Consider the following 26,899-nt stretch of genomic DNA (forward strand, 5'->3'; position numbering starts at 1 on the left):
AGGGAAACCAGGGATCATGTCAAGAGTCAGCAGCAACACTTTGTGCTTTGGCCAAAGGGTTTACTTGTCTGTCAGAAGACAAGCCATCCCCTCCTCTTCGATAAGGACATGCTGCAGATGGCATCATCATTGTGAGGTACCTTCTGCTTATTACATGTCTTGGTGTGGTAGGGGTCAGGAAGACCAAATAAGGTGATGATGATGGCTGTTAATACTATAACTAAGCGAATAAGATTTCAGACCTGCAACTGAGACACCTTTATAAAAGATTGGCCTTCAATGGTTCTGACATGCTTCATGACCCATAATTCCCTCTTGGTAGAGAACATGGGTGTGGGGATTTCTGTTCTTTGACTTCTACGCTTTTGTCAAAACATCTGAATTTTCATGCAGGAAATAGGATATGGGTTTGTAGCAGCTACCAAGAGACATTTACACTGATCAGAAGGGACGAGATTTACACATAAAAGAATCCTCTCCTCTCAGAGTGGCAGTCAATTCCTGAACACAAATTCTCTGGGGGGGACCGATGAAGCAGTCAAGAGCTCTGGGAACAGCTCTACAACTCTCTTGGGAAGTGCACCAATTATCCTTATCCTTGCTAATCTTCACATTCTCCTACATGTTCTTTATGAGAGCAATTTGATCTCCCTCAAAAATACACCTTTTCACTGTCCCCATTTCTGTGCTGACTGCCCTCAGCTCCCACATCCTTAGCTCCAGTTTCCAGCCTCAATGCACTCAGCAGCTACTCCTTCTGATAGCATTTTGCTGCTATTCCTGTCCATGCATGCTGGCCATGGCCCCTGGATTGGATGGTGAAAGGGAGAGGAAAGTGGAGCAGCAGCTCTGGGCCATCCCAAGGGCTGTTTTCTGCTTTGCCACTCCTCCCATTCTGCAGAGCAAATAATCTTCTGGAGCCCCACATTCACCCCCTGCCACCCCAGAGCAGCTCCAGCCACAGAAGAGGAACGCCTTTCCTCAAGAGCTCATGGGGGTGCTGCCCCCGCGGGGCCTCCTGCCTTTCTGGGCATTTGTGGTTAGAGGCACTGCAGAGCAAGGTCTGATGATCACTGACAGAGAGCACTCAAGGATGTCCTCCTCAGCTCCAAGGGACAGTGCTGAGAAGAGGCTCCCCTGTGTGGTGCCCTGACCTCCCATCCTTCTGTGAATGCAGAAGGGACTCCTTGTACTCTCATCCCCTTCCCACCCAGAGTAACACCTTTCTCCTTTGACACTGAGGAGTGTCCACAGAAAGAAGGAACACATGGAGGCCAGGCTTGAATGCGATAGAACTTTAATGAGTCAAAAGAGGGAAACAAAGTAACTGCAGATGGGGCTGCCAGTTCATGGAGCTCTAGGAGCAGCTGTGAGTCTGGGGTCCTTGGCCAGGGATAAGTACCTGCATGATGTCTGTCTGCCTGTCCCATAGAGGAGGAGAAGATGCACAGTTCCCACTGAGTTGTTCTTGGGGGAACCTTGCTGCTAAGGGGATATGAAGCAAACAAGGAAAAGAGAAGGAAAAGCAAAGTAATTCAGCTGTGCTGAAAACAACACTGTTCTGAGTTCCCTAGAGGGTCTTCTTGGGAAATTCCCAGCATCTTTAGCAGGGGGGGCGTCTTCTGCCACAGTAGCGGCTGGAAATGCAGGAGACGTCACAGCACCCAGAGGTGATGGGCACTCCATCACTGCTGAGGATGCTGCCAACAGCAGCAGAGGTGGAGGAGCCCACCAGGGTGTTCTGCGGGAAGGAGCTGAGGATGGGCCTGGGCAGGGTCACCACCACGGGGGAGGGCTGGATGACGACGGTGGAGTTCTGGCACTGCCTGACACAGGGCTCGTTGCAGCTGTTGGCCAGTGGGGTTGGGCAGCAGGGCTGGCAGTGGTCATAGCAAGACATGTCTCTGAGCTGGAGGTACACCTGAGAAAAAATCATAGTACAGGCATGGGTGAGAAAGGAGCCTTGCTCACCAACACAAAGAAGACAAGCTTCCTACTGGGTGACCAGGGGGAAATTGTGTAGGGAGACACCAGGTGTTCTTTGCCTTGGACCCAGGGGCTCTACAAAGTGTCACAGAGAGGCTCTTGCCAAGCCTGTAGAGCAGGAACCACCTCAGGCAACCCCTAGTGTCTCTCCAAGCCAAAGAAGGAGCTCGAAGCACAGGAGTGGGTATTGTCTGAGTTGGTCATTGAGGCAAGATCTCATTCTGGAGCAGAAAAAGGAGAAAGAGCTTCCCTCACCTGGTCCTCAAAACAGAATGAAGCAAGAGAAGTGGATGAGGGAGCAAGGAGTTGTACTTGCTTTTATAGTGGTCCTACACTTGCCCAGGTCCACAGGCGATCTTTGTGGAAGTAGTAATCTTCTAAGATGTCCATAGAATCATAGAATCATCTGGGGTTGAAGGGACCCCTGGAGATCCTCTAGTCCAACCCCTCCACCAAAGCGGGTCTACCTAGAGCAGGTTGCACAGGAACTTGTCCAGGGCAGGTTTTGAATGTCTCCAGAGGACACTCCACACCATGTCTGGGCAGCTTGTTCCAATGCTCTACCACTCTCACAGTAAAGAAGTTCCTCCTCATGTTTAGATGGAACTTCTTATACTCAAGTTTGTGCCCATTTCCTCTTGTCCTGTCACTGGGCACCACTGAAAAAAGACCAGCCCCGTCCTCCTGACACCCTCCCTTTAACTACTTGTATGCATTGTTTAGATCCCCCCTAAGCCTTCTCTTCTCAAAACTAAAAAGACACAAGTCCCTCCCATTTCTGAAACAAAATGTCCCAGCTAATGACGTCAGCTCTGTTTTGACTTTGTGCAGTGTTACCTTTTAATTTTAGAATCATAGAATCATAGAATTGCCCAGGCCGGAAGGGACATCCAAAGGCCATCTAGTCCGACCCCCCCCGCAGTCAGCAGGGACACCCCCAACTAGACCAGGTTGCCCAGGGCCTCGTCGAGCCTCTCCTTGAATATCTCCAGGGAAGGGGCCTCAACCACCTCCCTGGGCAACCTGTTCCAGTGCTCCACCACCCTCACAGTGAAGAACCCTCTCCTAATCTCCAGTCTAAATCTGTTCCCCTCCAGCTTGAAGCCATTGCCCCTCGTCCTGTCACTGCAGGCCTTTCTAAACAGGTTCTCCCCAGCCTTCCTGTAGGCTCCTTTTGGGTACTGGAAGGCCACTATTAGGTCTCCCCGGAGCCTCCTCTTCTCCAGGCTGAACAACCCCAGCTCCCTCAGCCTGTCCTCGTAGCAGAGGTGCTCCATCCCCCTGATCATCCTTGTGGCCCTCCTCTGGACCCTCTCCATCAGGTCCATGTCCTTCTTATATTGAGGGCTCTTTTCTTTCTTCTTTCTCTTTTCTTGCATACCCATTCCCTCATGGAGTGCTGGGAATACAAGCCCATTGATTTCCAGGGCAGAAATGCATCAGAGCAGCCAGAAGATGCAGACCAAGAGCCAGAGGGGTCTATTGCAAGCAGATGATGTAAGGCCGGGGCGCTCTGGTGGGGTTGTTTGTGTTCTTTTTTTCAGGGAGGGGCTCAGCTGCTTCCAGCCCTGCAGTCCTCAGCCCCATGTCCCAAGACTCTCATCCATGGGGACATGTCACATGCTTCTCTCTCCCTCACTGCTGGGATTTGTATCTTCGCCTCCTAATGCTGCCCTCAGGAGAAGGTTACTGCTTTGTCTGGCCTCCTGCTCTGCCTGGGTAGTCTCTGGGAGTCCTCAGTGTACACTACGGATGTGTTTGTGGCTTTATTCTAACCCAAGGTACTCCAGCCCTTCCCTGCCAGGGTAATCCCCAGTGTCTCCCCTTTTGAGCCTACATCTGTTTCTGGAGATGCAAGTGTGCTTGTTTGTATGGATATTTGTACATGTAGACCTCTGTGAATGCATGTGTGTGCAGATGCATATACCATGTTGGTTACCAGCAACACGAGCAGCACAGATGTGAAAGCAGTGCTGCCCAGGGGTGCTGGCTGCTCCATGACTCCCCCGAGTGCTACGTTCATCTCTTCTTCTGCACATTATATTAGTGTACACGGATTTGCTGGTTTTTTCCATTACATTTTCCCGTAGTCTCTCTTCTTGCTTAATTTTAACTAGGTGTGAATACTTAGTCAGCCTTTGCAAGGAAAAAAAGAATATTAAGAGTATATATTAGTTACTTGAGCCTTTAGGTGAGATAATTTGGGGTATCAATTAAGTTGTTTTTTCCTTTCTGTCCCTCAGCAGGCCCTAAGAGTCTTAGACTGTATAAAAACATCAACTTAGACCCAGCCAACAACTTAATGAGATGGTGCTGATCTGGACGAGGACTGAGACATTGAACTGAAGGGGCCAAGGTCCTGATGTCACTGTGCTGTGCCCAGGAAAGCCAAAGAATCAATGAGTCCTTTGGTCTCCAGCCCCAAGGATCTTCATGTCCTGTGTTGAAATCTGAATCTGAGGGGCCAGCAACTGTCACTGGGGTGAAGGCATGTTTGATTAAGTATCACACACCCCAGCGCCTGCTGCTGTTGCCTGACTGGGTCAGGAAAAGACCTTCTTTTCCCCAGGGGCTGCTGGTAGCGGGGAAGGAAGGACACTGTGAAAGAGGTAGAAACACTGTCTGCCTTGGGAGCTGTTCTCCTGAGAAATTGCTCCTCTGGGTGACTTACGGCTTCTTCCTGTCAATGATCTTCTTCCTCCTTTTCCGCACAGGTTTTCTGTTTCATGGCCATCCTGCTGGTGGGAAATGGGGGCTACAACAGTGGATTTCCCTCCGGGCCTGCAGGTGATACCTAAGCCCCTTGATTTATCTGTTCTCTCTCTGTCTCCCTTATACTCATGACTCCAATTCTCCCCCCACCCCCTCACCGAAAATGGCTTGGGCATTGGCTTTGGGCTACAGAGAGGCACCTGAAGGGAAGCTCTCATCCTTTCTTTCCCATCTCCAGGAAGACAGTGGACACTCTATCCAGTTCCCAAGTTCTCTGATTGGTTTGTCTGTCACCTCCAGGTGCCATGGCTGCTCAGCTGTCCCTGGCTAGGCATGTAGCTGTACAGACTTAGTCTTCCTGGGCACTCTTCCGGAAGGCCTCCACTTTCACCTCCTCTGTGGACAGAGGGTTTTAGCCTTTTCCCACCTCTTTTTTTTTTTGCTCTTGTCTCCTGCTCCCAATGAAGGGGCAGGTCATATTCCCAGCTGTCAGCACTTCTGCTTCTTAGCAAACATGACTGCAAGCACAGGGGCTGTTTCCCAGGTAACACCTATCAGGGATGGGTCAGCACTGATGGGCAAGTCTGGACATTCACTGCAACTTACCCTCATGGGATATCTGAGTCAGACCACAGTTTCATCACAGGTTTCACCTCTTGTTCTCATTCTGATCTCACTAGCTGACATCACAAGCAAATGGAAGGAATTGCACAGCTGTGGGTACACAGACACATGAGATATGCTGACACAGGAGTGCATGCTGACATCCATGCACTCAAAGGGTGTACACTCATGTCCAGGCCTGTGGGCCCCACACAAGTATTTGGTCACATGTGAGCAAACATATGTATGCACACTCAGTTACACAAGAACCCCTGTGCCTGCACATACTTCACTCCTCAGGCTTGTCATCATGTAAGTGTTCACACGTGCTTGTGCACTTGTAGAGTCACAATTGCATGTACATTTATATGCATGCTTGAGTATATAGACATGTGCACATCTATGCACATCTGCACACACACACACTGACAACACACTCACTTGCTCACCTGCAAAAATGTGCATGGACACAAACATGTGCATGGACACAAACGTGCATAGACACACACGGAAATGCCCTTATTCACACACGCATGGGCAGACACTCACTCGCACATGTGCATTTGCAAATGCCTACACAAATGCAAACACAGAGGCACAAACACGGCCTCAGGCACAAACAGAGGCAGATGCACAGGAGGAAGTACAGCCTCTCCCCATAATCCGAGAACCAGGACTCCACCAGCAGCTCTCTCTGCCCTGGCAACTTCAGGCAAGTCCTTGTAAGTCCACTGCTAAGAAGGTAAATCAGGAACCAGCCATCCCTGATGGATTTAATGGCAGCAGAGGGTTTTTGTGGGCTGGACAGAAGTAGTTCAATTAGATTGTGTTCTCATTACAGGGAAGACTGAAGGTTTATTAGGATCCAAGCCACAGGGTCTTGTTTGGACTTTCAGCCCATTTGCATGCAAAGACCATGTGTAAGAGAGAAAAATCAAAGCTATAGACCATCCTTATTCCTGCAGCTCCAGGGGTTCCCACTTTACAAGTCAAAATAATCCCAAAGTTTTGCAAGCTCTGACCTATCCCTGGTGATTGCTGTAGGGCAGTTGTGGAGATCTGGGACCAGTTCCAGCTTCAGTGCAGGGAGAGGTGCAGCCCTAACATGCTCACACAGCAGTAAAGGGTTGTATGTGGGGGGTGAGCCCCATGGCCTGCAGCTGCAAATCCTGGGGCTGGGACACCAGAGAGGAAGCTGGCCTGATGAAGCTGCCCCCCTAGATGAATACCTTCACTTCAAAAGACAAACAAATACTACTTAAAAGGGGCTTAAAAGAAACACCAAGAGAGACATTTCACCAAGGTTTGTAGTGATAGAACAAGGGGTAATAGTTTTGAACTGGAAGAGGGTAGATTCATATCGTACATAAGTAAGAAATGTTTTTCAATTAGAGTGGTGAGGTACTGAAAGACGTTATCCAAAAAAGTTGTGCGTACCCCATCATCAGAATTGCTCAAGGTCAGGTTGGATAGGGCTTTGAGTGATCTGCTCTAGTGTCAGATGTCACTAGATTAAATGGTATTTCAAGCTCCCTTCCCAACCATTTTATGACTCTATGATTCTATGATTATGCAATTCCATGATACTCTGAAAGCCCTGGTCAGGCCCATCAGGTGGCACTTCCAGTATGCCTGCTGGAAGTACCTCACCCTAAACAGTCCCACCCAACCAGGCATCCCAGGGTCCTTCCCCGACTACCTGTCACTAGCATTCGCATCAACATAGGCAAAGGCTAGGAATAGCATCAACACATGAATCAGCATCGGGCTTCTCCCAAGCTCCTCCATCATTTGATCTCTTCTGGTGCTCAGGAGGCCTTCCTACAATGTCAGGAGTTTGAGCTTAAGATAGCGTGAAAAAATTATGTAGAGCTGGGTGAAACAGAATCACAGAATCATATAGGGTTGGAAGGGACCTCTGGAGATCATCTAGTCGAACCCCACTGCCAAAACAGGTCCACCAAGAGCAGGTTGCACAGGAACTTGTCCAGGCAGGTTTTGAATGACTCCAGAGAAGAAGACTTCTCCGCCTCTCTCAGCAGCCTGTTCCAGTGTTCTACCACCCTCAAAGTAAAGAATTTTCTCCTCACATTTAGATGGAACATCTTATATTCAAGTTCGTGCCCATTTCCTGTCTGGTCCTATCCCTGAGCACCACAGAAAAAAGACTGGTCACATCTTCTTGATACCCTCACTTTAAGTATTTATAAACATTGATCAGATCCCCGCTCAGTCTTCTCTTCTCTAGACTAAAAAGACCTAAATCCCTTACCCTCTCCTCACAAGAGAGATGCTCCAGGCCCCTCATCATCTTTGTAGCTTTCTGCTGTACCCTCCCCAGCAGTTCCTTGTCCTTCTTGAACTGGGGAGCCCAAAAATGGACACAGGACTCCAGATGCGGCCTCTCCAGGGCAGAATAGAGAGGGAGGATGACGTCCCTCAGCCTCCTGGCCACACTCTGCGTGATGCACCCCAGGATGCCATTGGCCTTCTTGGCCACAAAAGGACATTGTTGGCTCATGGTCATCCTATTGTCCACCAGGACTCTCAGGTCTTTCTCCTCAGAGCTGCTCTCCAGCAGGTCAGCCCCAACCTGTACTGGTGCATGGGGTTATTTCCCCCAGGTGCAGCACCCTACACTTGCCCTTGTTGAATTTCATCAGGTTCCTCTCTGCCCAACTCTCCAGCCTGTCCAGGTCTCGCTCTATGGTGGCACAGCCTTCTGGTGTGTCAGCCACACCTCCCAGCTTTGTATCATCAGGAAACTTGCTGAGGGCACATTCCATCCCTTCATCCAGGCCATTGATGAGTATACTGAAGAGGACTGGACCCAGTAATGACCCCTGGGGAACACTCCTGTTTACAGACCTCCAACTAGACTCTGTGCCACTAATCACAACCTCCTGAGCTCTGTCTTTCAGCCAGTTTTCAATCCACCTCACTGTCCATTCTTCTAATCCACACTTCCTAAGCTTACCTATGAGGATGCTGTGGGAGATGGTGTTGTAAACCTGACAACAGCCACTGCCCTCCCCTCATCTATCCAACCAGTGATGCCATCAGAGAAGGCTATCAGGTTAGTCAGACATTACTTCCTCTCGGTCAATCTATGTTGACTACTTCTGATAGCTTTCTTTTCCTTCATATGCTTTGAGATGATGCCAAGAATGGGCTGTTCCATCATCTTTCCAGGGTTGGAGGTGAGGCTGACTGGCCTGTAGTTTCCCAGGTTCTCCTTCTTGCCCCTTTTGAAGACTGGAGTGACATTGGCTTTCCTCCAGTCCTCGGGCACCTTGCCTGTTCTCCAGGACCTTTCAAAGATGATGGAGAGCGGCTCAGCAATGGCTTCTTCCAGCTCCCTCAGCACTCATGGGTGAATTCCATGCAATGGTCCCAGGAATCTGCAAATATCCAGTTTACTTAACTGTTCCTTTTCTTTGTCTTCCTCCACTAAGGAAAAGTCTTCTTTTGTCCAGACCTTCTGTCTGGAGGATCACTTTCCTAGGTCTGCAGACAGAGGTTATGGGTAAGACAGCCGGGAAGGCATGGGATGCCTGGTGGCCAATGGCTGAAGGTAAGTCAGTAGTGTGGCCTTGTGGCAAAGGAGACCCACTGCACTCTGACATGTCTCAGCAAAAGTGTGGCCTTCAGACCCAAGAAAATGATCCTTCTCCTTTGTTTGGCACACAAGAGGCCATGCCTGGGGTCCTGTGTTCACTTTGGGGCTCCTCGGTATGTAAGAAAGGTATTGACATGAGGAAGCAAGTCCAGCAGAAGCCTCCAAGGCACTCAGGGGGCTTGAAGAAATGACAGACTGAGACCTTTAGGAAAAGGAGGCTCAAGGGAGACCTTCTGGGTTTCTATGTGCTATGAGGATGTGGAAAAGATGGAGACAGACTCTTCTCAAAGGTGCACAGTAGTAAGAAAAAAAGCAACAGACACAATTAGGAATCTTGAGAATTCTTTTTAGATATAAGAACTCTTTTTATTTTGACCCTGAAAATTCTCAAGTACTGGAATGGATCTTCCAGAGATGATATGCAGGCTATGGCCTTGGACATTTTCAGGACTTGACTGGGCACAGTCCTGACCAGCCTGATCTAATGAGAACTGCAGGGAGCAGGGACTTGGAATGGGTTAGTCATGTTTGTTTCTTAGATGCTAGAAGTAAAGAGAGTGAAAACACAGATCCAACTGGTTTTGATGAAATTGAGAATGGAAGGGGTATGGTAAATTGGAAAGCTGCTTGTTGTTTGGCTTTTTCCCTGAATGAACTTTACAGAATATGATTTACAAGATGGGATGGGAAGTGTGGCAGGAATATTCACTTACTGATTTCCAAGATAACTTTTTTGGACAGAGGGAGAAAGTCCCTGGTGCCTGGAGGGGTGACTACGGCAGTGAGTGTCTGCGGGGTTTGGGGGTGCTGACCATCCTGTTTCTGAGAGCTGCAGCTTTGGGTATGCTGGCCGAAGCTCGGGACTAGACACTGTGCGGGAGCCAGGAGAGGCCAACACAGCCAAGGGCTTGAGGGTGGAGAGAGAGAAGACAGAAACATCAGGGAAGGAGAGACTCCCAAGGTGTTGCACAGGGGAGTGTGTCAGAGAGGTGGGAAAAACAGATGGCGTTGGCTGCAGGAACAACATTTGTTACTGCTGGAGGAGCAAAAACCACCGCAAGGACATTTCAGATATGTTAAGAAGCAATGTCTCCTCCCCATTTCATTCTTTGCTCCCCCTGCAGAGTCATTTCCGGCAGCTCTGCTCTCTTGAGGCTCTTGGTGGGGACGTGTGGGTTTTCTGAGTCTCTCTCACACACGCAGGAGGATTGGTCACAGAATGTACCTCAGATATCTCCTCCTCACTGCCTCCTGAGGCAACCACTGGGTAAGCATTGGCATTGACTGGAGGCAGGATTCCTCTTCTTGCTCTTTACCTCCTCAACAGATCTCTGCAGGAGCTGCTCTTGAATTATGGGCAAATATAGGGAAACATCAGATCATAAGAGTGGCTTTCACCTGCTTTCTCAAGGTACTGCTAGTGACAGAAAAGAAAAGATGAAAATGAGAAGAAACAGCTCCTCTCCTGACCATCACAGACCCCTCGCCTTCCTTTTCTCTTACCAACCATCCACCTCTCGCTCCCTCTCTCTTCTCATCTGTGCTGGCCCAGTGTTTCACAGCCTTGTCATTGCAGAAGCTCTTTTCTATCTGGGCAGGATGCATTTTCTGACGCACAGGGGTTTGCAAGTTGATGCAGGGACACGAGAGCTCTCTCACCCCACTCACACTCTTAGGGTCTCCCAGTCTCTCTCCTGGCTGGCACGTGTCATGCAGCTTGCCCAGACCATCCATTCCTCCTGCAAGTATGCAGTGCCTGGACTTCCTTTTCCCTCTCTTCCCTGACCTCGGGGCTTCCTGAGAGGACTGGGAAGGGGCAGCAGGATGAAACTTCTCACCGGAGTTCCCTTGATCTCTCACCTCTCTGGAGGTGTCCTGGGGCCATCACAGGAGGAGCAGACACCACAGGTTGTTCCCTGGAGACTCCAGGCAGCAGGAGCGTGGTAACCAAAGACCTGAGTGAAAGCACAGCTCTCCTCTGGGGGTATCCCTGTGGGAGGTAATTGGTGTTATTGTGCTGTGAGATCCGTGCTGAGCTGAGGTCTCAGGCCTCCTGCCCAAAAGTTACTCACTGCCTTGCTGTTCCCATCCATGGGGCTCTTGCTGCAGAGAAAGGCACAGGGAGTCTTTTCCTCTGACATTTTGCATCTGCTCTTGTTTTGCATCTCGGTGCCTTGCCCTGCACAGTCACAGACCCTCAATTTCTTCCAGGCACCGTGGGACAGATCACTGTCACCCAGCAAGAAGGAGAAGTCACAGTGAAGCAGAGAGACACCTTCCAGACAACCTGCACCTACCAGAGCTCCTTCTTTCAAGGCTTGCTCTGGTACCAGCAGAGGAAAGGCCAAGGTCCCCACCTGGTTTCTTCTCAGGTCGCAGCTGGCCGCAAGCACAGTGGACGTTTCACAACTGAACTGAACACCACGGGGCAATACAGCCTCCTGCAGCTGGAGGAAGTCGAGGTCTCTGACAGTGCCTTGTACCTCTGTGCTGTGCAAGACACCCTGGTGCAGGGAGCTTCCTTGGCTGTGCGAGAACTCAGGGGAGGGAGGGGATGTGTCTGTGCAAGGCTGAGTTTCATGGAAAGGGCCCTCAACATTGTTTCTTCAATACATCCAGAGCTCTGCTGCCGAGATCTTCTTTGCAGGAGGAGCCAATGTCAGTGATGTGAAAGGAAAGAGAAGGTGATAAAAGAGTCTCAGGTTCTCTTGTTTTCACCTTGGGTTATATGGTTATTATGCCCAACAGCTCTGGTCAGCTGACAGGCAATGCAGGAGGTTGGGATTGCTTGGGCAATGGTTCCTTGCTGCTGTTGTTTACTTTCTGGTTTTTCGTGCTGCATATTGCTTCATCAGGGTTTCCTGTGGGCCTGTATCTTTGAGTATCTGCTCCAGAATGTGTCCCTCAGAGGTTAGAGTTCAAATAAAGATGAGAAACCTAAATAATATGACACAGGGCAATGTTGCTCCCTGGAATTACATGATTACAACAAATTTGGAAAACATTCAGGACTACCTTTTGACCCTCTAGTTGCTGCACAGCTGTGTTCTGAGTCCTGGAAGCTTTCTCTCCCTAGTGTATTTTGCTGGTCCTTGGAACCCTTCTCATGCCCAATCTCATGAGCTTCCTCTAGCATCACCTTATTTCTCCTAGAGTTGTCCCAGGCTATTCAGCTTTATTCAAGATCTCATTGGGGGAACAGAGGGCACTAGGAAGAAGTTGATAACAGGCCCTTCCAGGAGAAGGGCTGGTCTTGAGTAAAGCTACTTCATGTCTGGGAGAATGCCAGGCACCCCAGAGCAGCCAGGGGGCTTTGGCACTGGCTACTGTCCTTGTAGGACCCAGTCTGATGGGAGCTGGCGGTGTGTGAGAGACATGAGTGACCTCAGGTTTTGCCTGGTCAGATTGGTTTCAATATCAATCTATGAGTCCCCTTAGCCCTGTAACTGCTCGGTTGTGCGTGGAACTCGTTGGGGGCAGAGGATGAAGAGGTTATGTGCCTTCACTACCCTTACCCTTGGGTGCAGGCCATGCTCCCTCATTCGGGGGACAAGTGGGAGGAGGAGGAGGACAGGGGCTGTTTCAAAGGCTTTTTCTCACTTCACCCTGACTCCAACTTCTGACTGAGGTTCTTTCCCCAGCACAGGGTTATCCAGAGCACCAGGAATTCCCTTCTGTACAAGATTCTGAGCTGCTTACCCTTCAGAGCCTCCAGCAGCAGCGGGCTCCTCTCTAAGGGAAAGCAGTAGTCAGTCTCCATGTTGCAGGACATGCCCTGAGGCCAGGGGATCATATGTGAGCAGAGATGCTGGAATACAGGGCCTGATACCCACTGGCTGTGGAGGAGTTGGGCAATATCTGCCTCAGCTCCAAGAGACAGTGACTGGAAGAGACCCATTGCCCTGTGTCCCACTCTTCCCTTACTCTTCTGCTCATGTCCCCATCTTATTGCCCACCACCCAAGGCAATGCCTTTATTCCTTGGCAATACAAGACAATGTCCACCAAGAAAATAATTACATAGAGGCAGAGGCTGGGATGCAGAAAACTTTAATGACTCTGAAGAGGGGTATGAGTTCACTTTTCACAGGATGCCAGTGCAGGTATTTCACTAGCAGCTGCTGAAAATCTATGCCCATTGACTACAGTGAAGATCCACAGGGCATCCATCTACATGTCCCACAAAAAGAGAGGGTCCAGCAGATGCCTCAAGTTGGCTCTGGGGTATTTAAAGCACAGAACAATAGAAGACAAGAAAGACAGGAGAGAGAATAAGGCAGGGAAGTTAGACTTTGGCCATCATTGCAGAGGTCCTGAGCTGTCCTCCTTTGGAAGGGCAGCACTGGATGCTCAGCGTCTCTGAAATCAATGGCCAGAAGCTCTGTCCTTAATCCAACATCAGCTTCTGGGTTTTGAGGTCTTTGTTCAGGCGGCCACCAGTGGATTTAGCAGGGCTGAAGACTTCACCGCCTCTCTCAGCAGCCTGTTCCAGTGTTCTACCACCCTCAAAGTAAAGAATTTTCTCCTCACATTTAGATGGAACATCTTATATTCAAGTTCGTGCCCATTTCCTGTCTGGTCCTATCCCTGAGCACCACAGAAAAAAGACTGGTCACATCTTCTTGACACCCTCACTTTAAGTATTTATAAACATTGATCAGATCCCCGCTCAGTCTTCTCTTCTCTAGACTAAAAAGACCTAAATCCCTTACCCTCTCCTCACAAGAGAGATGCTCCAGGCCCCTCATCATCTTTGTAGCTTTCTGCTGTACCCTCCCCAGCAGTTCCTTGTCCTTCTTGAACTGGGGAGCCCAAAAATGGACACAGGACTCCAGATGCGGCCTCTCCAGGGCAGAATAGAGAGGGAGGATGACGTCCCTCAGCCTCCTGGCCACACTCTGCGTGATGCACCCCAGGATGCCATTGGCCTTCTTGGCCACAAAAGGACATTGTTGGCTCATGGTCATCCTATTGTCCACCAGGACTCTCAGGTCTTTCTCCTCAGAGCTGCTCTCCAGCAGGTCAGCCCCAACCTGTACTGGTGCATGGGGTTATTTCCCCCAGGTGCAGCACCCTACACTTGCCCTTGTTGAATTTCATCAGGTTCCTCTCTGCCCAACTCTCCAGCCTGTCCAGGTCTCGCTCTATGGTGGCACAGCCTTCTGGTGTGTCAGCCACACCTCCCAGCTTTGTATCATCAGGAAACTTGCTGAGGGCACATTCCATCCCTTCATCCAGGCCATTGATGAGTATACTGAAGAGGACTGGACCCAGTAATGACCCCTGGGGAACACTCCTGTTTACAGACCTCCAACTAGACTCTGTGCCACTAATCACAACCTCCTGAGCTCTGTCTTTCAGCCAGTTTTCAATCCACCTCACTGTCCATTCTTCTAATCCACACTTCCTAAGCTTACCTATGAGGATGCTGTGGGAGATGGTGTTGTAAACCTGACAACAGCCACTGCCCTCCCCTCATCTATCCAACCAGTGATGCCATCAGAGAAGGCTATCAGGTTAGTCAGACATTACTTCCTCTCGGTCAATCTATGTTGACTACTTCTGATAGCTTTCTTTTCCTTCATATGCTTTGAGATGATGCCAAGAATGGGCTGTTCCATCATCTTTCCAGGGTTGGAGGTGAGGCTGACTGGCCTGTAGTTTCCCAGGTTCTCCTTCTTGCCCCTTTTGAAGACTGGAGTGACATTGGCTTTCCTCACGTCCTCGGGCACCTTGCCTGTTCTCCAGGACCTTTCAAAGATGATGGAGAGCGGCTCAGCAATGGCTTCTTCCAGCTCCCTCAGCACTCATGGGTGAATTCCATGCAATGGTCCCAGGAATCTGCAAATATCCAGTTTACTTAACTGTTCCTTTTCTTTGTCTTCCTCCACTAAGGAAAAGTCTTCTTTTGTCCAGACCTTCTGTCTGGAGGATCACTTTCCTAGGTCTGCAGACAGAGGTTATGGGTAAGACAGCCGGGAAGGCATGGGATGCCTGGTGGCCAATGGCTGAAGGTAAGTCAGTAGTGTGGCCTTGTGGCAAAGGAGACCCACTGCACTCTGACATGTCTCAGCAAAAGTGTGGCCTTCAGACCCAAGAAAATGATCCTTCTCCTTTGTTTGGCACACAAGAGGCCATGCCTGGGGTCCTGTGTTCACTTTGGGGCTCCTCGGTATGTAAGAAAGGTATTGACATGAGGAAGCAAGTCCAGCAGAAGCCTCCAAGGCACTCAGGGGGCTTGAAGAAATGACAGACTGAGACCTTTAGGAAAAGGAGGCTCAAGGGAGACCTTCTGGGTTTCTATGTGCTATGAGGATGTGGAAAAGATGGAGACAGACTCTTCTCAAAGGTGCACAGTAGTAAGAAAAAAAGCAACAGACACAATTAGGAATCTTGAGAATTCTTTTTAGATATAAGAACTCTTTTTATTTTGACCCTGAAAATTCTCAAGTACTGGAATGGATCTTCCAGAGATGATATGCAGGCTATGGCCTTGGACATTTTCAGGACTTGACTGGGCACAGTCCTGACCAGCCTGATCTAATGAGAACTGCAGGGAGCAGGGACTTGGAATGGGTTAGTCATGTTTGTTTCTTAGATGCTAGAAGTAAAGAGAGTGAAAACACAGATCCAACTGGTTTTGATGAAATTGAGAATGGAAGGGGTATGGTAAATTGGAAAGCTGCTTGTTGTTTGGCTTTTTCCCTGAATGAACTTTACAGAATATGATTTACAAGATGGGATGGGAAGTGTGGCAGGAATATTCACTTACTGATTTCCAAGATAACTTTTTTGGACAGAGGGAGAAAGTCCCTGGTGCCTGGAGGGGTGACTACGGCAGTGAGTGTCTGCGGGGTTTGGGGGTGCTGACCATCCTGTTTCTGAGAGCTGCAGCTTTGGGTATGCTGGCCGAAGCTCGGGACTAGACACTGTGCGGGAGCCAGGAGAGGCCAACACAGCCAAGGGCTTGAGGGTGGAGAGAGAGAAGACAGAAACATCAGGGAAGGAGAGACTCCCAAGGTGTTGCACAGGGGAGTGTGTCAGAGAGGTGGGAAAAACAGATGGCGTTGGCTGCAGGAACAACATTTGTTACTGCTGGAGGAGCAAAAACCACCGCAAGGACATTTCAGATATGTTAAGAAGCAATGTCTCCTCCCCATTTCATTCTTTGCTCCCCCTGCAGAGTCATTTCCGGCAGCTCTGCTCTCTTGAGGCTCTTGGTGGGGACGTGTGGGTTTTCTGAGTCTCTCTCACACACGCAGGAGGATTGGTCACAGAATGTACCTCAGATATCTCCTCCTCACTGCCTCCTGAGGCAACCACTGGGTAAGCATTGGCATTGACTGGAGGCAGGATTCCTCTTCTTGCTCTTTACCTCCTCAACAGATCTCTGCAGGAGCTGCTCTTGAATTATGGGCAAATATAGGGAAACATCAGATCATAAGAGTGGCTTTCACCTGCTTTCTCAAGGTACTGCTAGTGACAGAAAAGAAAAGATGAAAATGAGAAGAAACAGCTCCTCTCCTGACCATCACAGACCCCTCGCCTTCCTTTTCTCTTACCAACCATCCACCTCTCGCTCCCTCTCTCTTCTCATCTGTGCTGGCCCAGTGTTTCACAGCCTTGTCATTGCAGAAGCTCTTTTCTATCTGGGCAGGATGCATTTTCTGACGCACAGGGGTTTGCAAGTTGATGCAGGGACACGAGAGCTCTCTCACCCCACTCACACTCTTAGGGTCTCCCAGTCTCTCTCCTGGCTGGCACGTGTCATGCAGCTTGCCCAGACCATCCATTCCTCCTGCAAGTATGCAGTGCCTGGACTTCCTTTTCCCTCTCTTCCCTGACCTCGGGGCTTCCTGAGAGGACTGGGAAGGGGCAGCAGGATGAAACTTCTCACCGGAGTTCCCTTGATCTCTCACCTCTCTGGAGGTGTCCTGGGGCCATCACAGGAGGAGCAGACACCACAGGTTGTTCCCTGGAGACTCCAGGCAGCAGGAGCGTGGTAACCAAAGACCTGAGTGAAAGCACAGCTCTCCTCTGGGGGTATCCCTGTGGGAGGTAATTGGTGTTATTGTGCTGTGAGATCCGTGCTGAGCTGAGGTCTCAGGCCTCCTGCCCAAAAGTTACTCACTGCCTTGCTGTTCCCATCCATGGGGCTCTTGCTGCAGAGAAAGGCACAGGGAGTCTTTTCCTCTGACATTTTGCATCTGCTCTTGTTTTGCATCTCGGTGCCTTGCCCTGCACAGTCACAGACCCTCAATTTCTTCCAGGCACCGTGGGACAGATCACTGTCACCCAGCAAGAAGGAGAAGTCACAGTGAAGCAGAGAGACACCTTCCAGACAACCTGCACCTACCAGAGCTCCTTCTTTCAAGGCTTGCTCTGGTACCAGCAGAGGAAAGGCCAAGGTCCCCACCTGGTTTCTTCTCAGGTCGCAGCTGGCCGCAAGCACAGTGGACGTTTCACAACTGAACTGAACACCACGGGGCAATACAGCCTCCTGCAGCTGGAGGAAGTCGAGGTCTCTGACAGTGCCTTGTACCTCTGTGCTGTGCAAGACACCCTGGTGCAGGGAGCTTCCTTGGCTGTGCGAGAACTCAGGGGAGGGAGGGGATGTGTCTGTGCAAGGCTGAGTTTCATGGAAAGGGCCCTCAACATTGTTTCTTCAATACATCCAGAGCTCTGCTGCCGAGATCTTCTTTGCAGGAGGAGCCAATGTCAGTGATGTGAAAGGAAAGAGAAGGTGATAAAAGAGTCTCAGGTTCTCTTGTTTTCACCTTGGGTTATATGGTTATTATGCCCAACAGCTCTGGTCAGCTGACAGGCAATGCAGGAGGTTGGGATTGCTTGGGCAATGGTTCCTTGCTGCTGTTGTTTACTTTCTGGTTTTTCGTGCTGCATATTGCTTCATCAGGGTTTCCTGTGGGCCTGTATCTTTGAGTATCTGCTCCAGAATGTGTCCCTCAGAGGTTAGAGTTCAAATAAAGATGAGAAACCTAAATAATATGACACAGGGCAATGTTGCTCCCTGGAATTACATGATTACAACAAATTTGGAAAACATTCAGGACTACCTTTTGACCCTCTAGTTGCTGCACAGCTGTGTTCTGAGTCCTGGAAGCTTTCTCTCCCTAGTGTATTTTGCTGGTCCTTGGAACCCTTCTCATGCCCAATCTCATGAGCTTCCTCTAGCATCACCTTATTTCTCCTAGAGTTGTCCCAGGCTATTCAGCTTTATTCAAGATCTCATTGGGGGAACAGAGGGCACTAGGAAGAAGTTGATAACAGGCCCTTCCAGGAGAAGGGCTGGTCTTGAGTAAAGCTACTTCATGTCTGGGAGAATGCCAGGCACCCCAGAGCAGCCAGGGGGCTTTGGCACTGGCTACTGTCCTTGTAGGACCCAGTCTGATGGGAGCTGGCGGTGTGTGAGAGACATGAGTGACCTCAGGTTTTGCCTGGTCAGATTGGTTTCAATATCAATCTATGAGTCCCCTTAGCCCTGTAACTGCTCGGTTGTGCGTGGAACTCGTTGGGGGCAGAGGATGAAGAGGTTATGTGCCTTCACTACCCTTACCCTTGGGTGCAGGCCATGCTCCCTCATTCGGGGGACAAGTGGGAGGAGGAGGAGGACAGGGGCTGTTTCAAAGGCTTTTTCTCACTTCACCCTGACTCCAACTTCTGACTGAGGTTCTTTCCCCAGCACAGGGTTATCCAGAGCACCAGGAATTCCCTTCTGTACAAGATTCTGAGCTGCTTACCCTTCAGAGCCTCCAGCAGCAGCGGGCTCCTCTCTAAGGGAAAGCAGTAGTCAGTCTCCATGTTGCAGGACATGCCCTGAGGCCAGGGGATCATATGTGAGCAGAGATGCTGGAATACAGGGCCTGATACCCACTGGCTGTGGAGGAGTTGGGCAATCTCTGCATCAGCTCAAAGAGACAGTGACTGGAAGAGACCCAGTGCCCTGTGTCCCACTCTTCCCTTACTCTTCTGCTCATGTCCCCATCTTATTGCCCACCACCCAAGGCAATGCCTTTATTCCTTGGCAATACAAGACAATGTCCACCAAGAAAATAATTACATAGAGGCAGAGGCTGGGATGCAGAAAACTTTAATGACTCTGAAGAGGGGTATGAGTTCACTTTTCACAGGATGCCAGTGCAGGTATTTCACTAGCAGCTGCTGAAAATCTATGCCCATTGACTACAGTGAAGATCCACAGGGCATCCATCTACATGTCCCACAAAAAGAGAGGGTCCAGCAGATGCCTCAAGTTGGCTCTGGGGTATTTAAAGCACAGAACAATAGAAGACAAGAAAGACAGGAGAGAGAATAAGGCAGGGAAGTTAGACTTTGGCCATCATTGCAGAGGTCCTGAGCTGTCCTCCTTTGGAAGGGCAGCACTGGATGCTCAACGTCTCTGAAATCAATGGCCAGAAGCTCTGTCCTTAATCCAACATCAGCTTCTGGGTTTTGAGGTCTTTGTTCAGGCGGCCACCAGTGGATTTAGCAGGGCTGACATCTGTTGCCACAGTAGCGGCTGGTAATGCAGGAGAGGTCACAGCACCCAGAGTTGATGGGGACTCCGTCACAGCTGAGGATGCTGCCAACAGCAGCAGAGGTGGAGGATCCCACAGCGGTGTTCTGAGGGAAGGAGCTGAGGATGGGGCCGGGCAGGGTCACCACCACAGCAGGGGGTTCGATGACGACGGTGGAGTTCTGGCACTGCCTGACACAGGGCTCGTTGCAGCTGTTGGCCAGTGGGGTTGGGCCACAGGGCCGGCAGCAGGGCTGGCACTGGTCATAGCAGGACATGACTTGAGGGTGAAGGTACACCTGGGAGAAAGATCAAGGAGGAATTAGGGGTACATGTCAGGAGCAGTCCACCACAAGTCTGTCACCCTGTAATGATCATGTCTAAAGCACCCACAGAGCCAAGAGGTAGAAAGCATGCAATGAGACAGAAGGAAATTCTCAGCCTCATGCAAACAATTTAATTCAAAGTTTTGGTAAGCCTGACAAGGTTGCTACCTATCTCTTCAATGAAGAGCCTTCTCAGGCAGATCGCAGATACTCTCTGAGTCAGATTTACACCCCTTTTTCCCCCCTCAAGCTACACCAAGAACCAGCACAGATGGACAGCTACACATTTGGATGAATAGAAAAAAGACATGAGGAAAGGGCTTCAGACTCACCTGGTTCTCAAGGAGAAGGAGGAGAGTGAAGCGGATGAGAGACCAAGGAGTTGGGCTGGCTTTTTATAGTGACTCTGACCTGCCCCAGGCCCAGAGGTAGCTTCTACAGAAGTGGTAATTTTCTAAGGTGCTCATGAGAGGCAGAAAACACCTCAGCTAATGACATGGCCTGGGTGGTTGTTTTCTCTGATGCCACCTTCTCATTTCCTGGCTTACGCTGTCTACCTTCTCTCACAGAGGCTTCTTCTGAGTGCTGGGACTGAGAGACTCCATGATTTCTGGGGCAGGAACGTGTCAGTGCCTGCTGAAGCCTCAGCTCAGGTGCCGGATGGGCGCAGTGCAGGCAAGTGATGTTGGCCTGGGGCACACTGGTGGGGTTGCCCATGGCTGCAGTGACAGGAAAGGGCCCATCTACTCCCAACCCTGGAATCTTTGCTGGTCACCCAAGGGCTTCCCTGCATGAGGATGTGCCTTGTCTTTCTCTCCTGACTCACTCCAGTGGTCACTTGTAGGGTGCAGGTGGGCTGCTCTGCTGGATTTCATTGACTCTTAATCTTTTACCCAGGAAACTAAGCAGCCTTCCTCAAGCTCTGGGTACTGAGGGCTGCAAAAGTTATTTCCCCCATTATCTCAACAGTGCTGAAAATCAGAGTTATGTGGGTCCTCTACCAAAACCAGGTTATTATGGGGGGCAGCCAGTAGAGAAAACTCATTTCTTAGTGTGACACACAAATAACAAGGGGTAGACTTATGCTTTCGAACACCTGAGTGTTATCATTGTCTAAAACACGAAATTTTGAGGGAGGCTATCACTTTGCTTAAGTATTCCTTGAATTTATCCTCTTCTACCAAGGATACACCTCCCTTGCTCTTAAATTCTCCCCTGGTTTCAGGGACCTAGGAGTCCTAAAGACTGATCTTTCTCATGAATGCTAAGGTAAAGAAGGCATTCACATTCAGCCTCTCGGCCTTTCCATGCCCTGTGTTGCAAGGCTGTGGGGCTTCAGAGAAAGCCCAGTCCTTCATCAGTGGGACCAGTTGTCCCCAGCCTTCCTTTTGTCACCTGTGTCCTTAGAAAAGCCCTTCATGTTGCCATTGGCATCCTTCACCAGAGTCAGTTCCAGTTGGGCTTTGGTTTTCCTAACCTCACCCCTGAATGCTTGGACATGTTTCTCTGTATTCTTCCCAGGTTACCTATTCCTGCTTCCATTTTCTGCTTGCTTCCTTCTTGCATTTTGGTTTGTCCAGGAGCTCCTTGTTCATCCATGCAGGCCTCCTGGCATGCCTTCCTAACTTTTTGCTAAGTGGGTCAGTCTGCTCTTGAGCTTGGAGGCAGTGATACTGGAATATTAACCAGTTTTCTGGGGGCTCCTCTCCGCCTCAAGTGTCGCATCACTGAGGACTCTTTTGAGCAGCTCCTTAAAGGGACCAAAGTCTGATCTCTTGAAGTGCAGGGTTATGATCTTGGTATTTACCCTCATTGTTGGTTGAGGATCTTGAAGTCCACCATGTCATGGTCACTGCAGCTCAGGCTGCCTTTGGTCTTCACATCCATAACAAGACTTTCTTCTCAGTGCCTATGAGATCCAGCAGAACACCTCTTATTGGATCTTCTATTCCTTGGGTGATGAAGTTGTCTTCTATGCACTGGTGTAACCTTTTGGCTTGCTTATGTCCTTCTGTGCTGTCCGTCCAACAGATATCATGATGGTTGAATTGTCCTGTGAGGATCAGGCTCTGTGAAAGTGATGCTAGTCTTATCTCTCTCTAGAGGACCTCATCTGCTTGTTCTTCCTGGTAAATGGCCTAAAGCAGATACCTACTACAATGTCACACTTACCTGTCTTCTCTTTAATGCTTGCCCACAAGCCCTCAGTTGGCACATCACCCAACGCCAGGCAGAGCTTCATACATTCCAACTGCTCTCTCACAGAAAGGGAAAGTCCCCCTCCTTGTCTTCACAGCCTGTAGTTCCAAAAAAAGCCTGTATACCTCCACTGAAACATGCCAGTCGCGGGAGCCATCCCACCCTGTTTCCATGATCCCAACATGATCGTAGCCCTACAACTGCACACACATCTCTGACTCCTGGTGGTTACTCCCCAGATTGTGAGCATTAGTGCCCAGGCACTTGACAGAGGCATCCCAGTGTGTTGCCTTCCTAGAAAGGGTTCTGGGGACTTCTCCACAATGGTACCACAAAGGTAGACACTTCCTTGATTGACCTTGTTCAAGAAAACAAGGTTTCAAGGCACATCTGGCTCCACTTTATCTTTGAAAGTGGTGAACTTATTTTGCAGTTGTAAACCCTTAGGTGGAGCAGAAACCTTCTGGAATCCCTCCTTGCATCGTCCCCTATGAATCTGCTTTCATGAATCTACAAGTGGTATTCAGTTTTTAAGAACCACCTTTAAAAACACAGAAGCAGGCAATTCCAAAGTTAAGCAAGCAGGGCAGAAGACATCACAGAAAATAGAAATTGTACAATCTGTGAAAGGAAGGTCAGGCTTCACAGAAAAGGTACAGAGCTGTCATTCACATATGCAGGGAGAAAGCAGGAAGGGCCAAAGCTCAATTAGAGTTGAAAGTGGCCCGTCTTGTGTTAGACAACAAGAAAGGCTTTTTTAGGTGCATTGATAGCAAGAAGAGGTGCAAAGAAAACATTGGGCCAATAACTGTTGAAGATGGTCACCTGAGTAATAGAGATGAAGGGAAACTTGAGGCATTCAATATTTCAAAGTATTTTGCCTCAGTCTTTAATAATGCTTATAGACCTCGGGCTGCCCGGTACACTAAGTTGAAGAACCACGACTGCAGGAACAATCACTTTCCCTTTGTAAGGGACCAGCTGTATCATGTGATTGTTCATACATCCATTGGGACAGATAGGATTCATGCCACAGAACTGAAGAAACTGGGAGATGTTACAGCAGAAATCCCCTAAAGATCTACCAAAGGTCTTGGGAGGCTGGGGAGGTTCCTGCTGACTGGAAGCCAGACAGTGTTTTTCCAACTGAAAGAAGCTTGTGAAGGAAGACCCAGGAAACTACAGACCTGTCAGTCTGACCTAAGTCCATGGAAAAAAATTATGGAGAATGTCATACTGGGTGCTATTGAAAGATGTTTAAAGAACAATGCAATCATCAGGCACAGTCAACACAGGTTCACAATAAAAAGGTCCTGTTGAACTAATTTGATATCCTTCTGTGATAAAGTCACCCACCCAGTGCATTAAGGGAAAGCAGTGGATGGAGTTTTTCTGGATCTTAGTAAGGTTTTAGATAGTGTCCCTCACAGCATCCTTCTGGAGAACTTGTCTGTCTATGGGATGAGCAGGTACATGGTGTGCTGGGTGAAGAACTGGCTGAAAGGCAGGGATCAAAGGGTTGCAGTGAATGAGGCTACATCTGGCTAAAGATTAGTAAGCCTGGTGTTCCTCTGGACTCAATTCTATGGCCAGTTCTGTTCAATATTTTTATCAGTGATGTGGATGCAGGAGTTGAAGGGACCATGAGCAATTTCACTCATAATCCTGACCTGGGCGGTACTGTTGCCTCTCTGGATGGACAGGAGGCCTTGCAGAGAGATCTAGATAAATTGAAGCATTGGGCAATTATTAATGGCATGAAATTTAACAAGTCCAAATAACAGATTCTGCACCTGGGATGGAGTAACACCAAACACAAGTCTAAATTGGGAGAGGAGTGGCTGGAGCAGCCCTGCAGAAAGGGATCTGGGGGTGCTGGTTGACAGCAGGCTCAACAGGAGTCAGGCATGTGTGCTGTCAGCCAGAGGGCAAAGCACATCCTGGAGGGCATTAACACAATCAAACCAGCCAGTCAGGAGAGGAGATTATCCCACCGTATTTAGTGTTGGGGCAGCCTCCCCTTGAGTTCTGTGTGTAGTTCTGAACCCGACAATTTCAGAAGGAAGTGAAGGTATTTGAATGTGTCCAGAGGAGGGCAACAAAACCTGGGAAAGGGCTGTAAAGAATGTCCTATGAGGAGTGGCCAATGGCTTTGGGCTTGTTTGGTTTGGAGAAAAGGAGTCTGGGGGCGACCTCATGTCTCTCTGCAGCTTCCTGAGGAGGGGAAGTGGAGAGGGAGGTGGTGATCTCTTCTCCCTGGGATTCCATGATAGGACACATGGAAATGGTTCAAAGCTGCATCGGGAGAGGTTCAAAATGACATTACTAAACATTTCCTTACGGACAGAGTGATCAAACACTGGAACAGGCTTTCTAAAGCAATAGAGCATCGATCAATGCCTGAAGCCTGCTAGTGTTTAAGAGGCATTTGGACAACACCCTTAATTACATGGTTTAACTTTTGGTCAGCCCTGAAGTGGTCAGGCAGTTGGACTAGATGGCTGTTGTAGGTCCCTCCCAACTGTAATATTCTCTTCTCTTCTCTTCTCTTCTCTTCTCTTCTCTTCTCTTCTCTTCTCTTCTCTTCTCTTCTCTTCTCTTCTCTTCTCTTCTCATCAGATCCCCGCTCAGTCTTCTCTTCTCTAGACTAAAAAGACCTAAATCCCTTACCCTCTCCTCACAAGAGAGATGCTCCAGGCCCCTCATCATCTTTGTAGCTTTCTGCTGTACCCTCCCCAGCAGTTCCTTGTCCTTCTTGAACTGGGGAGCCCAAAAATGGACACAGGACTCCAGATGCGGCCTCTCCAGGGCAGAATAGAGAGGGAGGATGACGTCCCTCAGCCTCCTGGCCACACTCTGCGTGATGCACCCCAGGATGCCATTGGCCTTCTTGGCCACAAAAGGACATTGTTGGCTCATGGTCATCCTATTGTCCACCAGGACTCTCAGGTCTTTCTCCTCAGAGCTGCTCTCCAGCAGGTCAGCCCCAACCTGTACTGGTGCATGGGGTTATTTCCCCCAGGTGCAGCACCCTACACTTGCCCTTGTTGAATTTCATCAGGTTCCTCTCTGCCCAACTCTCCAGCCTGTCCAGGTCTCGCTCTATGGTGGCACAGCCTTCTGGTGTGTCAGCCACACCTCCCAGCTTTGTATCATCAGGAAACTTGCTGAGGGCACATTCCATCCCTTCATCCAGGCCATTGATGAGTATACTGAAGAGGACTGGACCCAGTAATGACCCCTGGGGAACACTCCTGTTTACAGACCTCCAACTAGACTCTGTGCCACTAATCACAACCTCCTGAGCTCTGTCTTTCAGCCAGTTTTCAATCCACCTCACTGTCCATTCTTCTAATCCACACTTCCTAAGCTTACCTATGAGGATGCTGTGGGAGATGGTGTTGTAAACCTGACAACAGCCACTGCCCTCCCCTCATCTATCCAACCAGTGATGCCATCAGAGAAGGCTATCAGGTTAGTCAGACATTACTTCCTCTCGGTCAATCTATGTTGACTACTTCTGATAGCTTTCTTTTCCTTCATATGCTTTGAGATGATGCCAAGAATGGGCTGTTCCATCATCTTTCCAGGGTTGGAGGTGAGGCTGACTGGCCTGTAGTTTCCCAGGTTCTCCTTCTTGCCCCTTTTGAAGACTGGAGTGACATTGGCTTTCCTCCAGTCCTCGGGCACCTTGCCTGTTCTCCAGGACCTTTCAAAGATGATGGAGAGCGGCTCAGCAATGGCTTCTTCCAGCTCCCTCAGCACTCATGGGTGAATTCCATGCAATGGTCCCAGGAATCTGCAAATATCCAGTTTACTTAACTGTTCCTTTTCTTTGTCTTCCTCCACTAAGGAAAAGTCTTCTTTTGTCCAGACCTTCTGTCTGGAGGATCACTTTCCTAGGTCTGCAGACAGAGGTTATGGGTAAGACAGCCGGGAAGGCATGGGATGCCTGGTGGCCAATGGCTGAAGGTAAGTCAGTAGTGTGGCCTTGTGGCAAAGGAGACCCACTGCACTCTGACATGTCTCAGCAAAAGTGTGGCCTTCAGACCCAAGAAAATGATCCTTCTCCTTTGTTTGGCACACAAGAGGCCATGCCTGGGGTCCTGTGTTCACTTTGGGGCTCCTCGGTATGTAAGAAAGGTATTGACATGAGGAAGCAAGTCCAGCAGAAGCCTCCAAGGCACTCAGGGGGCTTGAAGAAATGACAGACTGAGACCTTTAGGAAAAGGAGGCTCAAGGGAGACCTTCTGGGTTTCTATGTGCTATGAGGATGTGGAAAAGATGGAGACAGACTCTTCTCAAAGGTGCACAGTAGTAAGAAAAAAAGCAACAGACACAATTAGGAATCTTGAGAATTCTTTTTAGATATAAGAACTCTTTTTATTTTGACCCTGAAAATTCTCAAGTACTGGAATGGATCTTCCAGAGATGATATGCAGGCTATGGCCTTGGACATTTTCAGGACTTGACTGGGCACAGTCCTGACCAGCCTGATCTAATGAGAACTGCAGGGAGCAGGGACTTGGAATGGGTTAGTCATGTTTGTTTCTTAGATGCTAGAAGTAAAGAGAGTGAAAACACAGATCCAACTGGTTTTGATGAAATTGAGAATGGAAGGGGTATGGTAAATTGGAAAGCTGCTTGTTGTTTGGCTTTTTCCCTGAATGAACTTTACAGAATATGATTTACAAGATGGGATGGGAAGTGTGGCAGGAATATTCACTTACTGATTTCCAAGATAACTTTTTTGGACAGAGGGAGAAAGTCCCTGGTGCCTGGAGGGGTGACTACGGCAGTGAGTGTCTGCGGGGTTTGGGGGTGCTGACCATCCTGTTTCTGAGAGCTGCAGCTTTGGGTATGCTGGCCGAAGCTCGGGACTAGACACTGTGCGGGAGCCAGGAGAGGCCAACACAGCCAA

The 26,899-nt window shown here is 49.4% G+C and overlaps 1 protein-coding gene, 1 pseudogene and 2 gene segments (V, D, J or C); 2 read left to right on the forward strand and 2 right to left on the reverse strand.

Moving 5' to 3' along the window:
- Positions 1-1,603: 1,603 nt before the first annotated feature.
- On the reverse strand, positions 1,604-1,900 carry LOC106896443 (feather keratin Cos1-1/Cos1-3/Cos2-1-like). The gene has a single exon (XM_014956458.1). It carries the CDS (start codon positions 1,898-1,900, stop codon positions 1,604-1,606), a length of 297 nt encoding a protein of 98 aa, XP_014811944.1.
- An 8,239-nt stretch (positions 1,901-10,139) lies between these two features.
- On the forward strand, positions 10,140-14,736 carry LOC106896444. The segment is given in 3 exon segments: positions 10,140-10,187; positions 11,132-11,427; positions 14,614-14,736. Coding segments are annotated over 3 exon segments (467 nt in total).
- A 1,461-nt stretch (positions 14,737-16,197) lies between these two features.
- LOC106896445 lies at positions 16,198-18,601 on the forward strand. The segment is given in 3 exon segments: positions 16,198-16,245; positions 17,190-17,485; positions 18,506-18,601. Coding segments are annotated over 3 exon segments (440 nt in total).
- An 821-nt stretch (positions 18,602-19,422) lies between these two features.
- Positions 19,423-20,496, reverse strand: LOC106896446 (annotated as a pseudogene).
- Positions 20,497-26,899: the final 6,403 nt, after the last annotated feature.

This window comes from Calidris pugnax, unplaced genomic scaffold (assembly GCF_001431845.1).
Source record: "Calidris pugnax isolate Ruff unplaced genomic scaffold, ASM143184v1 scaffold333, whole genome shotgun sequence".
NCBI lineage: Eukaryota > Metazoa > Chordata > Aves > Charadriiformes > Scolopacidae > Calidris > Calidris pugnax.